This window comes from Trichechus manatus, unplaced genomic scaffold (genome assembly GCF_000243295.1).
Source record: "Trichechus manatus latirostris isolate Lorelei unplaced genomic scaffold, TriManLat1.0 scaffold00096, whole genome shotgun sequence".
Lineage (NCBI taxonomy): Eukaryota > Metazoa > Chordata > Mammalia > Sirenia > Trichechidae > Trichechus > Trichechus manatus.
In genome coordinates this window covers 10,272,972-10,286,038 of record NW_004444032.1, presented here as the reverse complement: position 1 = coordinate 10,286,038, position 13,067 = coordinate 10,272,972, and the positions used below count along the sequence as shown (strand labels likewise).

The following is a 13,067-nucleotide window of genomic DNA, read 5'->3' as shown; positions in this document are numbered from 1 at the left end:
AGCCCTCCACCTCATCCTGCCCTCTGCAGTCACACAGGGTAAGGCAAATTCCTCCTCCAACAGCAGTCGTTAAATTCAAAGTAATTATCACATATCCACTGATTCCTTCCACCATTCTTTTCCATATATAGCCAAGCAAGGGACTTGGTTTTTGATCCTCACTGAAAAACTGAAACCAATCAATCAAATCAAATCTATCTATCTGTCTATCATTAGGATCTGGTATTATTTGTCAGACAACATGGAGAGGCACGGTGTTACAGACTTATTTGGCTATAACTGTTATGCTAACTTGAAAGACACAAAGCACCTCCTTTTTTTTTTTTTCCCATATCCTCTGGCACTAACTGTTTAGCACAATGCTTTTTAGTTTAGCATTCCAAACCAAACCCACTGCCGTAAAGTCAATTCCGACTCATAGCGATCCCACAGGACAGAGTAGATCTGCCCCATATGGTTTCCAGGGCCGTAAATCTTTATAGAAGCAGACTGCCACATCTTTCTCCTGTGGAGCAGCTGGTAGGTTTGAACCGCCAGCCTATCAGTTAGCAGCTGAGTGCTTAACCAATGCGCCACCAGGGAGCCTTACTTAAGCATTAGAAGACATAAAATACAGTAAACTCAAAAGAGCTGCTAAATTCATCTTTGAGTAAGAGACAATAATTACCATATTCTGCAATGCTTTTTCTAGTGAGAAGACAAGTGCCAATTCTTACACACATGCCCTTTTATTTAAATATCAGAGTTGAATTTGGGTAAAAAATAATATGAAACAGAAAAAGCATGAAAAAATCACCCAAGACAATGTGCTTGTACACGCGCACACGCCACACACACCCACACAAATCATCTTTTCCAGCATAAGACTACAAACTAAAGTCCCCTAAGAGGAAGGCGCTGGAATGGCCATGAAACAGGGCCAGAGAGAGAAACTGAAATTAGTTATGGGTAAGAGACCATGCAAATACCCATCAATTCACACAGTGTGAGTAAATGAGAAAACGGTGTGCTGGGATGCGGGGATGGGGTAGGGAGTTTAGACACAAATAAATTTGTGATGTACAAAATTGGCAGCAAAAACTGATATAATACATGGGTGAAAAAAAAGGCACCCTGATGACCTGAGGAAAAAGTCACCATGTTCTCTACAGGAATAAATTCAGTTGCAGGGAACATGCAGCTGCTAGTGCCCTAGAAACGCCTAGATGGTATAAAACTATAAGCTAGAGTACTCATGAGATTTTGCTTTATAAAAGGTAGATTAACCATGGGTATGTAAGGGAAATTCTTTCATTTCCAGTGAGGACACTGCATCTTCGGTCCCCTGGAATGGGTCCAACCTTTCAGGCTCAGACAATCTTCCCTGAGGGACCACTCTCTCATCTTCCTCTGCAGTGGGAGTGAAGGGTAAAGTTCCCTACAGTCTGCAAGCTTTCAGAAACCAAAAGGAATTAATTCAAGTCTTTCTGTCACCACAGATAAGGGTACAAGTCTGATTCTTGGGACTGCGGGCTGTGTAGGGCCCTAAGAAAAGAAAGACTCTCGCAAGACCACAGACAAACAAACAACAACAAAACTGCGTCATGCCTGAGAAGAATTCTTCCAACTCTTAAGACACCCAAGGTAGTAGCCTTCCCTCCACATTCCCAGTGGATAACACTCATGGTCAGGAAGGCTTAGACCACACACACTGGTAAGATTCTGCCCCGTCACGGGCATTAGAGGGATGTGCCCACTAACATGGAAGAAAATGGCAAAGGCTGTCCTTACCATACAAGCTGTACTCCAAATGTCAGCAGGTGTACTGTAACCTGCTCCTATTAAAACCTCTATGGATCTATACTGACGTGTCTGGATGTCTTCTGTGAAGTGTTTATGCTGAAAGGGAACAGACTGCATTACCACAGAGGAACACATTAAAAAGAAAAAAGTGTCTGCTAACCCATAATCATGAACAAAATGTTTTAGAAAGAAAACTTTACTTACCACCCAACAAGCATTTCCCAGGTCGGCAATTTTAACTCTAATTTTATCTGCGTTCCGTGGATCCAGGGGATTCACCAACAAGTCAGCTGCCCGAGTTTTTGCTGGCATGAGTAAACAGAAGGACAGTTAGTGATGGGGACAGGTGGTTTGTCTGTGTGAGCACAACGTCTGCCGGGTACAGTCTTCTTTTCTAGAAAAGTGATGGGGTGATCATTTAGGTCTGGAATCCTGTAAGTTGAACCCAAAAGAATTTAAAATTCTTAGTCTCTATTCTTGAAAATATTCCACAAAACAGAGAAACTGGGCTGCCCAAGGACCTCATGGACACTGCCTTGCCCTATATCCTTTTACCCCTGATTCATTCACCTCTGGGCCACCCTAGAAGAAGCCAGCCTTGCAGAGTTTCCTGTCTGAATCTTTCTAGCTGCTCCACTCCCCAGGGGCCCACATCTAGCTCACTGGTAGTTGGAGCTTTATCACAGGGAGCATAAGGTGGAAAGAATGCTGCCTCAAGCAGCCAATCACTTCCTTAGTAACAAACAGTTCATCCGACACCACGTGACTGCAAGCCCGCAGTGCCCACCCCACCATGATCTCCCTCAATTTGAGCTGAACACACAGATCTCAGGATTAAATGGTAGTCGATTAAGAAATACAGATTCAAGGCGTTAAGCTATTCTGTTTTGTCTCTGGACAAAGAAGACTCTGGAACAAAGGTGTCCTGAGATGGCTTGGGCTATGAGGGTAAACCTCTGAGGTCCCTGATCAACTTGTCAAATCTCCAGGGCACTCTCGGTAACAGGCTAGCCCCTAGGGAATCTCAACAGCAGCACAGAATCAGGCTTTCCAGGGCTTCTGGGGCCAGAAGAGCTTCCCAGACAAATCCAGACTGTGTCTGTACCAGCCACAGTTAACCAGGGGACAAGTGACAAAGAAAAATAACTTGGTGAGTCCCAGACAGAAAATTCTGAAGTGGGCCAGCATCTTCATCATCAAACCACAAACTGACCTGTAAACTCAGCTTTCTGGAAAGGATGACATGTAACTGTGGCTTTTAGAAGGCAATTCTGAAATGGTATTTACAGACTAAACAGACAAGTCTGCTCGATGAGGAACATTAAACACCCACCTCGGAAAGCCCTATGGTTTACTCAAAGCCGGGCACTGCTAAAATAAATTAAACCTCATTTTGACTATATCAGTGCTGAGGAACCATCATGACAGAGGCAGCTCTGCTTCCTCAGCAGGCCCCACGCAGGGCGTGCTTACTGTCATAGGGTGGTCAGGAGACAAGGTGCTGGGACCTACAGCACCCACAGAGCTCCGCAGGAGGGCTCCACAGGAGGCTGAGAGAATTCGGGTCAATGTTTTAACCCTCAAGACCTATTCCTTGGTGGATCAACCTTGGCTGGTCAGCCTCAGATGTTCCCTTTTTGCTACCTGACCTATGCCAACTTCCCTTCTTATAAGGACAGAGATCAACCATGAGGCCGCACCAAAGGCCACATATGAGCTGAGGAGAAGCAGCACAGGAACATGGAAACAATGAGAAAGAAAGCAGAACAGAGACATGCCAGAGAAGGAAAAACATATACACTGATAACAGGGCAGAGACTAGAATTCTAGGATAACATAAAAATGCTGACCTGACAGACAGATGGGCAACACTAGAAATGGCTAGATGAATCCCTGATGTCACTTAATCAGGCAGAAAAGAAAAAGGAATTTGAGGTTTGTGAACCTGGGTTCAAATCTAAGGTTCAACACCTCAAGTTGTAAGACTCTGGCAAATGACTTAAACTATTTGAGGCTCAGGTCTCAGGAAAGGAGGAAGAGGAGGGGATCACCCTGCCTTCTCATCTGGCTGACTGCACTGTGTGTCTAACCAGGTCCAGCGGCTTCACTTGTCTGAACCACCCTCATAATCCTGAGGCTTCTACCTGATCAGTGTGGGACCAGCCAAAGCCCCACCATCACAAAGTAGGCAAAGAGAAAAGGGGAAGTCAAACAGTGAGTTCTATCCCCAAAGCAGTTCAGCTCTAAGGTTTGCTGAAAGAAAAGGATTAAGCTACGTCTATAAAAATGATGTAGTCCCCTCAGATCATGGAAGATCTGATGGATTTTTCTCCATAAAAATGAGTTAGCTGGAAAAAATAAAATTGAAAAAAAACCAAAAACAACAGAATTAACAAAACAACTAGAAGCTGGTTCTTTGAAAAGATCAATAACTCACAAACCTTTAAGCTAGATCGACAAAGTAAAAAAGAGAAAAGACGCAAATAACCATAGTAAGAAATGAAAGAGGAGACATTACAACTGATCTGAGAGAAATAAAGAGAACTATGACAGAATATTATGAACAACTGTAAGCAACAAACTGGACAACCTAGATGAAATGGACAAATTCTTAGAAGCATACAAGCTACCCAAATCAACTCAACAGGAAATAGAAAGTCTCAACAGACCCATAACAAGTAAAGATACTGAATCAGTGATCAAAAACCCCCAAACAAAAAAAGTCCTGGATCAGATGGCTTCATTGGGGAATTCAACCAAACATTTAGAGAAAAATTGACAGCAATTCTGATTAAACTCTTTCAAAAGAGAGACAAGGAAAACACACTCCCTAATTCATTCTATGAAATAAGCATAACCCTGATACTAAAACCAGACAAGATACCACAAGAAAACTACAGGCCAATATCCCTTATGAATGTAGATGCAAAAATCCTCAACAAAACACTAGCAAAAAGAATCCAACAGCATATTAAGAGTCAACCAAGTGGGATTTATTCCAGGAATACAGGCATGATTCAATATAGAAAACCAATAAACGTAATACACCACATATCAAAAGAACAAAGGGAAAAAACCACACCATCATCTCTATGGATACAGACAAAGCATTTAATAAAATCCAACAACGTTTCTTGATGAAATCTCTCAAGAAAATTGGAATAGAAGGGAAATTCCTCAATATCATTCAGGGTATATATGAAAAATCAAGAGTCGACATTATACCTAATGGTGAAAGACTGAGAGCTTTCCCTTGAAATCAGAAACAAGACAAGGCTGCCTGCTCTCATCACTTCTATTTAATCTTGTATTAGAAGTAGTTTCCAGAGCAATAAGACAAAAAAGAAAAAAAAGAAACAAAAGGCATCCAGATTGGCAAACTATCTTTATTCATGGACAACATGATCCTAAATATAAAAAATCCCGAAGAGTTCGCAAGAAAACATCTAGAGCTTATACAAGTTGCAGGGTATAAGGATCAACAAACAAAAATCAGTTGGGTTTCCCAATTAAAAAATGGGCAAAGGATATGAACAGGCACTTTGCCAAAGAAGGCATTCAGCTGGCTAATAGATACCTGAGGAAATGCTCACGATCATTAGCTGTAAGAGAAATGCAAATCAAAACTACAATGAGACACCAGAGACTGGAACACTTAATGCTGGTGTGAATGTAAAATAGTACTACCAATCTGGAAATCAATTTGGTGTTTCCTTAAAAAGCTAGAAATAGAAGTACCATACGATTCAGCAATCCCACTCCTTGGAATATATCCTAGAGAAATAAGAGCCATCACACAAATAGATACAAACACACTCATGTTCGCTGCAGCACTGTTCACGATAGCAAAAAGATGGAAACAACCTAAGCGCCCATCAACGGATGAATGGATAAACAAATTATGGTATATTCACACAATGGAATACTATGCAACGATAAAGAACAACATGAATCCATGAAACATCTCATAACATGGAAGAGTCTGCAAGGCATTATGCTGAGTGAATTTAGTCAGTCGCAAAAGGACAAATATTGTATAAGACCACTATTATAAGAACTCAAGAAAAGGTTTAAACACAGAATAAGACATTCTTTGATGGTTATGCCGGTGGGGAGGTAGGGAGAGAGTTATTCACTAATTAGAAAGTAGACAAGAATTATCTTAGGTGAAGGGAAGGACAACACACACTACAGGGGAAGTCAGCACAACTGGACTAAACCAGTTGTTTCCTGAATACAAACAAACATTTTCAGGAACAGAGTAGCAGGTGTGGGGGTCTGGGGACCATGGTTTCAGGGGACATCTAGGTCAACTGGCATAACAAGGTTTATTAAGAAAATGTTCTGCATCCCACTTTGGTGAGTGGCAGCTGGGGTCTTAAAAGCTAGCGAGCGGCCATCTAAGATGCATCAACTGGTCCCAACCCACCTGGAGTAAAAGAGAATGAAGAACACCGAAAACACAAGGAAAATATTAGCCCAAAAGACAAAAAGGGCCACATAAACCAGGGACTCAATCAGCATAAGACCAGAAGAACTAGATGGTACCCAGCTACCCTAATGACTACCCTGAAAGAGAACACAACAGAGTCCCTGATGGAGCAGAAGAAAAGTGGGGTGCAGAACTCACATCCTAGTAAAAAAAGACCAGATTTAATGGTCTGACAGACTGGAAGGACCCCAGAAGATGTGGCCCCCTGGACTCTCTATTGGCCCAGAGCTGAAACCATTCCCAAGGCCAACTCTTCAGACAAACATTAGACTGGACTATGGGACATAAAACGATACTCGTGAGGCCTGTGCTTTTTAGCTCAAGTAGATACTTGGGACTAAATGGGCAGCTTCTGTCTGGAGCCGGCTGAATGGACACAGGAAATCCAGAGCAGAAAGGAGGACTGTGCTGTCACAGTATAGGGAGAGCAACTAGGGTCACACAGCAATGTGTGTATAAATTTTTGTATGAGAAACTGACTTGAATTGTAAACTTTCACTTAAAGCACAATATAAAAAAAATCTTCAGTTAAATGATTCAAGTATTTTCTCAGTGACCTGTAATAAACTCTTGACAACTTTGAAACTTCATGGAAAGGCACAAAAAAGAAAAAAGAAAAAAAAAAGTTGCACTTTATAAAGGAAAAGTGCTAAAAAGGTTTATTTAATATGTTTAAATTACATGGAACGTGATGTCAAAATCAAGAGAAGCGCCTCTCTTTGAGTTAAAATTGACATGTTACTGTTTCCTCTTATGTTTTTGCCTAATATTAGACAAAAAACACATAATATTATATCATAATTTTATTATATTTTAATTGCCAACTTGGTCACGACTTTTTTTTTTAATCTAACATTATCAAAGCCTATGTTTTAACTGGTGAATTCACATCACTGACCCATGGAGTTTTTATTACTATTCAGATATTTAAAGATTTGATAATCTTGGTATATTATTGGTATAGCCTGACTATATGGTATTATGTCTCAAAATTATGATGTATTATATCTGAAGCTCTTTGAAAATAAGGTTAATCATTATATTTAGAGATATTTATCTCTAAAGTTTTTTTAAACTGACTTTATTTGGTTTTGCATTACTTTTGTAATTAATTTCTAGCAGGTCTTTCACTTTTTAGAGTATTATTTTTATAAATTAATCATGGCCATATTAAATTTTGTCATCTGCAGATAAATTCTAACTTTGCTGATTTACTATAAACATTTGACCAAAATATCTCAACAAAAAGATGGACTATATTGGACTTGTGAAAAGGACTATAATATTTTGAATGTGGATACCACCAGACTGAATCAAGATATCCAGAACTCTTATATAGAAGCTGTCAAGTTCACAGACTATGGCTGATCTAGAATCACATACAATAGAAATTAACTACATAGGACTGAGTGGACTAAAGGATTACTATGGGTTTTGTGTGGGAATACTGCTGATGTTTTAAGGTGCTACTTTTGGGATATAAGAAACCATTTTCCTCCTGCCTCCTAAATTATCTAATAATGAGTTTAGATATTGCAACCCTCTAATTAGAAGTTCTAGTTGGTAAACTTAGCAAAGTTGTAAACACCATAACTAGAGAAGTGTCTGATGTTTGAGCTATAATTTTACGAAATGGCATTAAGATTTCCTGTTCAGCCTCCCGAGGAACAGTTTTGTGTCTTAAAAGATGAATGTTGCTGTATTTATATTAATACGCCACCTGAAGTTTTACAGAATGTCTTTGTGCTAAGGAACATAAAAAGCCACTACTGATGCTACTTATGTGTAAACAAACACCTCATGGGATTTGTTTCCTTGATACAAAGAACTTAGGTTCATGATTTCATGGGTTATCTCAAACAACTGGGCTAATATTTGGTTTTAAATTTTTTTTAAATTGTACTTTAGATGAAGGTTTACAGAACAAATAGTTTCTCATTCAACAGTTAGTACACATGTTGTTTTATGACACTGGTTAACAACCCCATGACCTGTCAACACTCTCCCTTCTCCACCTTGGGTTCCCTATTACCAGCTTTCCTGTCCCCTCCTGACTTCTAGCCCTTATCCCTGGGCTGTTGTGCCCCATTAGTCTCTTTGTTTTATGGGGCTGTCTAATCTTTGGCTGAAGGGTAAAACTTGGGAGTGACTTCATTACTGAGCTAAAACGGTGTCCGGGGGCCATACTCTTGGGGTTTCTCCAGTCTCTGTCAGGACAGTAGGTCTGGTCTTTTTTTGTGAGTTAGAATTTTGTTCTACATTTTTCTCCAGCTCTGTCCGCGACCATCTGTTGTGTGATCCCTGTCAGAGTAGTTAGTGGTGGTAGCCAGGCACCATCTAGTTGTACTGGTCTCTGTTTGGTGGAGGCTGTTGTAGTTGTGGTCCATTAGTTCTCTGGACTAATCTTTCCCTTTTATCTTGTTTTCTTCATTCTCCCTTGCTCCTGAAGGGATGAGACCAGTGGAGTATCTTAGATGGCTGCTCAAAGGCTTTTAAGACCCAGATGGCCTAATATTGTTGTTAATATTTTAGGTGTACCTCCTAGTTCGCTGTCCAAATTTCTGGCTTTCATGGAAGTTGAGGTAACCCACACAGGCCACTGCCCTTAGGTGTCCTTCTGAACCTCAGAAAAACTGGTGCCTAAAGGCCGCTTTTGAGTCAAACAATTGTCCAGATAAAACAGTAAGACCGTTTTGCTCTGGTTTTAAAGAATTCAGTCTGTTTTGGGAAACAGACTCCAAACATCAGACTGGGAGCTACGTTTATGGTAAATCAGTAATTACTTTAACTGGTCTTCAAGACAATGTTGTATAAAATATTTGTAATCAAACTGTCACCCCCTGACCCACGCAGAAAATTATGTATCTTGAAGAAACCAGGTTCTCAGAGGAGATCGACCTCACACCTTGAGTTAGCCTTCTGGGAAACCAAGCAGTTTCTCCAGTGTGGTCTTGTCCTGCACTTACCTTAATTTAAAATCACAGAAGCAGAGTGTCTCAGTGGAAGAAGACACACTTATAATGATGATCAAAGAATTTGTAGGAAAATTTATGATTGGAAGAACAGAATGTGTGAGGGCACCCTAAAAGGGAGGCACTTGGCCTAACTAAAATGGCTGACTCAAGGTCTGACTCAAACTCTATTCTGTCTTAGGCTCCACTTCTGCTTCTGAGAAAGTGACCCACGGCTGCTGGTGGATAAACTAGGGAGGGGCAGCTTGCCCTCAAGAAAAACACTTAGTATGTTTTGAATAGATTAACCAAAGTCCTCTAACAGGAGGGGTCCATCCTGTATTGTCTTGCTAATCACATATCTTTTGGAACCATTAACTGACTGTTTTTCTTCTGCTTCTGGTCATTCAGGAGGTCTCATGCCTTAGGCTGCCTGGACTTCAGATTGTCTTGCAAAAATGTCAACCAGTAAGTACTGTCAATCCTTATTCCAATATTGTGAAGAATATTTTTCACAGGTGAAAGAGGCCTTTGATAAATGGAAACTAGACTCTCCAGGTCTGCCTGATTTCACTCCAAAAGTTATGCATATTGTAGAAGACATCAGTTAAGGGACTCATTTAACTATACCCCGATGGAACAGACTGAACCTTGCTCTCCTCACCAATCCATATGCAGCTAAACTGTGGAAGGTGTTAAAACTTAGATACGTTTGTCACAGCTTAAAGGAACTAAAGCACTTGTTTGGTCTTGCCAATCATCTGGAAAACTAAAATTGAAGCTGAAACGCCCAGCAGGCAGAAGCAGATGACTACCTCACAGTTGACAGCTTTCCCAAGGTTGCAGAACAAGACCTCTCACCCTTTCTGTAGAATGCAAGCCTCTGAGCTCGCTGAACTTTGTTTAAATCCTTATTGCTTTTGAGGTTGCTTTACTTTGGCAACTTGGGTTTACTGACTGGTAAGAATTTCCCATACAGACTATTGATACATTTGCTATCTGTTTTTATATTCATCACTATCCTTATGCTGGTTGCTGTATTATATACACCGTTGGTATTATTCCCTGTTCTCATACTATTCTTTTTCCATGCAAATAAGAGAAATACTTATTGTCCGTTTAACCTTTTAGCTGCTATTTTGCTACTCACTCTGTTATTTTACTAGAGTTGTTATTGGTCTGTGTTCTAAACACCTGTTGATGCCCCTAACCCTCATCTCTTTCTTTGCTGCTATTTTTCTGCTCCTCAGATTACCCACAGTGTCATTTTCCGCTTTAAGACCTTGAGCAGGTATGCCAAAAGGCAACCTGGCTTCATGTACTCCCTATGTGTGATTCACCAGTCCTTGATATCTTTAGCTGGTTACCTAAAGGTGCTGGATCATGGATTTGATCCATATTATTTACTGGTCTACTAATCAAATGTTATCTGATTACTCAGAACACAAATTTAATACCTATGAAGAGAAGTATGTACTCATATTTCAGACGGATTTGAGCTCACTCCTTAAACCAGCCCCTTTAAAGCCAGGTTATCCCTTAATGCGGCCCACTCTAAATGTCACTCCAAGGTTAACACTGCAAAAGGAAAGGCTTCGACTACTGCAACTACTGGATGATGAAGATTTTAGATGGTGCCCGGCTATTTATAAATAGCATCTGGGGTCTTAAAGGCTTATTATAGTAAGCAGCCATCTATAAGAATCTCTGAAAGTGAGCAACAAAATAAAGTTCTCTTTCTTCAAACATATTCTAAAAATATTGTCCTACTGGGAAATAAAAATCCAAGACCACGCAGAAGAAAGCGCTCTCCCCAGAATGGCAGTTCTCAGAAATTCTTGATCAAAAAGAAGGAACAAATAAGAACTTCAGAATAGAGGTGCCTGGCATATTTAGGGTGGCCAGCCTAGGAGCAGGACCAACTCCATTCTGTTACAAGCTCCTGCTTCTGCATTCCTAAGAATGTAATTCTGACTTCTTCCCATTCATATGCATATGGACTTGGGACTCTGGCTGGCTGGAACCAACAGACAATGTGGCTATATCTAGCCAAGCCAGGGGAAGCCTAAGCAAGCCTGTGCAAGTCCAGGAAAGTCCAGGGAGGGTCAACCAATCAGAATCTTGCTGGGAGGTTCCTGATTCAGCCCTATAACTATCCCTGCAAAGCAGCCGCCCTTTGGATTCGTTGGTCTTCACTCCGTGTGTGCTAACATCTCCCCATCTGGATGTTTCTTATGCTTTCAACAAATCTCTGTTTTACTTTAAAAAAAATCAGTTGGGTTCCTATACATTAGTAACAAAAAATCTGAAAGGGAAATCAGGGAACCAAGTCCATTAACAATAGCATCTAAGAGATTAAGATTATTAAAGAAGAGGCTTCAACTGCCTCTTCTTTAAATAAACGCAAAGATGTTCCGTGTTCATGAACTGAAAGACTTAATATATTGTTAAGACACCAATACTACCCAAAGCGATTTATAGATTCAATGCAATCACGGATTAAAATTCCAACAGCTGTCTTTACAGAAACGGAAAAATCAATCCTTACCTTTATATGGAATGGGAAGAGGCCACGCCCAAATAGCTAAAGAAGTGTTGAAAGAGGAGAAAGTAGGAGAACTCACACTTCCTGATTTTAAAACATATTATACAGCTACAGTAATCAAAACAGCCTGGTATTGGTATAACAAAAGTCACAGAGACCAATGGAATAGAACTGAGTGTCCAAAAACAAACCCACACATCTATGGTCAAATGAATTTTTGATAAGGGTGCTAAGTCCATTTGTTGGGGAGAGAAGAGTCTCTTAAATAAGTGATGCTGGGAAAACTGGATTTCCACATGCAGAAAAATGAAACAGGATCCATGCTTCACACCATACACAAAAACAAATTCAAAATGGATTCAGGACCTAAATTTGAAAAGTAAAATCATAAAATTCTTAGAAGAACAAGCAGGGGCAACACTGTCAGGCCTAGCTTTCAACAATGAATTATCTAATAACAAAAGCACAAACAGCAAAAAGCCAAAATACATAAATGGGACCTCATAAAAATTAACAACTTTTGTCTATCAAAGACTACCAAAAAAGTGAAAAGACAAGCTACCGACTGGGAGAACATCTTTGGAAACCATACATCCGATAAGAATTTAATAACCAAAATACATATGAAACTTCAAGAACTTAACAAAAAAGAGACAAATAACCCAATCACAAAACGGGCAAAGGACTTAGACATTTCACCAAAGAAGACATTCAAATGGCCACCAGACACATGAAAAGATGCTCAATGTCATTAATCATCAGAGAGATGCAAATCAAAACCACAGTGAGATACTGTTTCACTCCCACTAGGATTTGTTGTTGTTGTTAGGTGCCATCAAGTCGGTTCTGACTCATGGCAACCCTATGTAGTTCCGACTCATGGTGATCCTATGTACAACAGAACTAAACAGTGCCCAGTCCTGCACCCACTGGGATGGCCAAGGTTAAAAACAAAACAAAAAAAACAGAAAATAACAAACGTTGGCAATGATGTGGGAAAATCAGAACCCTCATCCATTGCTGGTGGGAATGCAAAATGGTATAGCCATTGTGGAAAACAGTGTGGCAGTTCCTCAAAAAACTAAAACTAGAACTACCATATGACCCAGCAATACCACTCCTAGGTATACACTGAAAGACTTGAAAGTAGAAACTCAAAACAAATACTTGTACACCAATGTTCACCGCAGCACTATTTGCAATAGCCAAAAGGTGGAAACAACCTATATGCCCAACAACGGATGAATGGATACACAAAATGTGGTACATATAGACAATGGAATAGTATTCCAGACAT

At 40.2% G+C, this 13,067-nt stretch overlaps 1 protein-coding gene across 4 annotated transcripts in view; it reads right to left on the bottom strand.

The window, feature by feature from the left end:
- SRPK2 (SRSF protein kinase 2) overlaps positions 1-13,067 on the bottom strand; it is a 166,067-nt gene that overhangs the window by 17,637 nt on the left and 135,363 nt on the right. For all 4 annotated transcript variants that reach the window (XM_023737073.1, XM_023737074.1, XM_004382613.2 and 1 more), the window contains exons 11-12: positions 1,987-2,087; positions 1,771-1,878 (exon numbers count right to left, since the gene is read on the bottom strand). In XM_023737073.1, the coding sequence (XP_023592841.1) occupies positions 1,771-1,878; positions 1,987-2,087 (209 nt within the window). The remainder of the gene's footprint in view (positions 1-1,770; positions 1,879-1,986; positions 2,088-13,067) is intronic.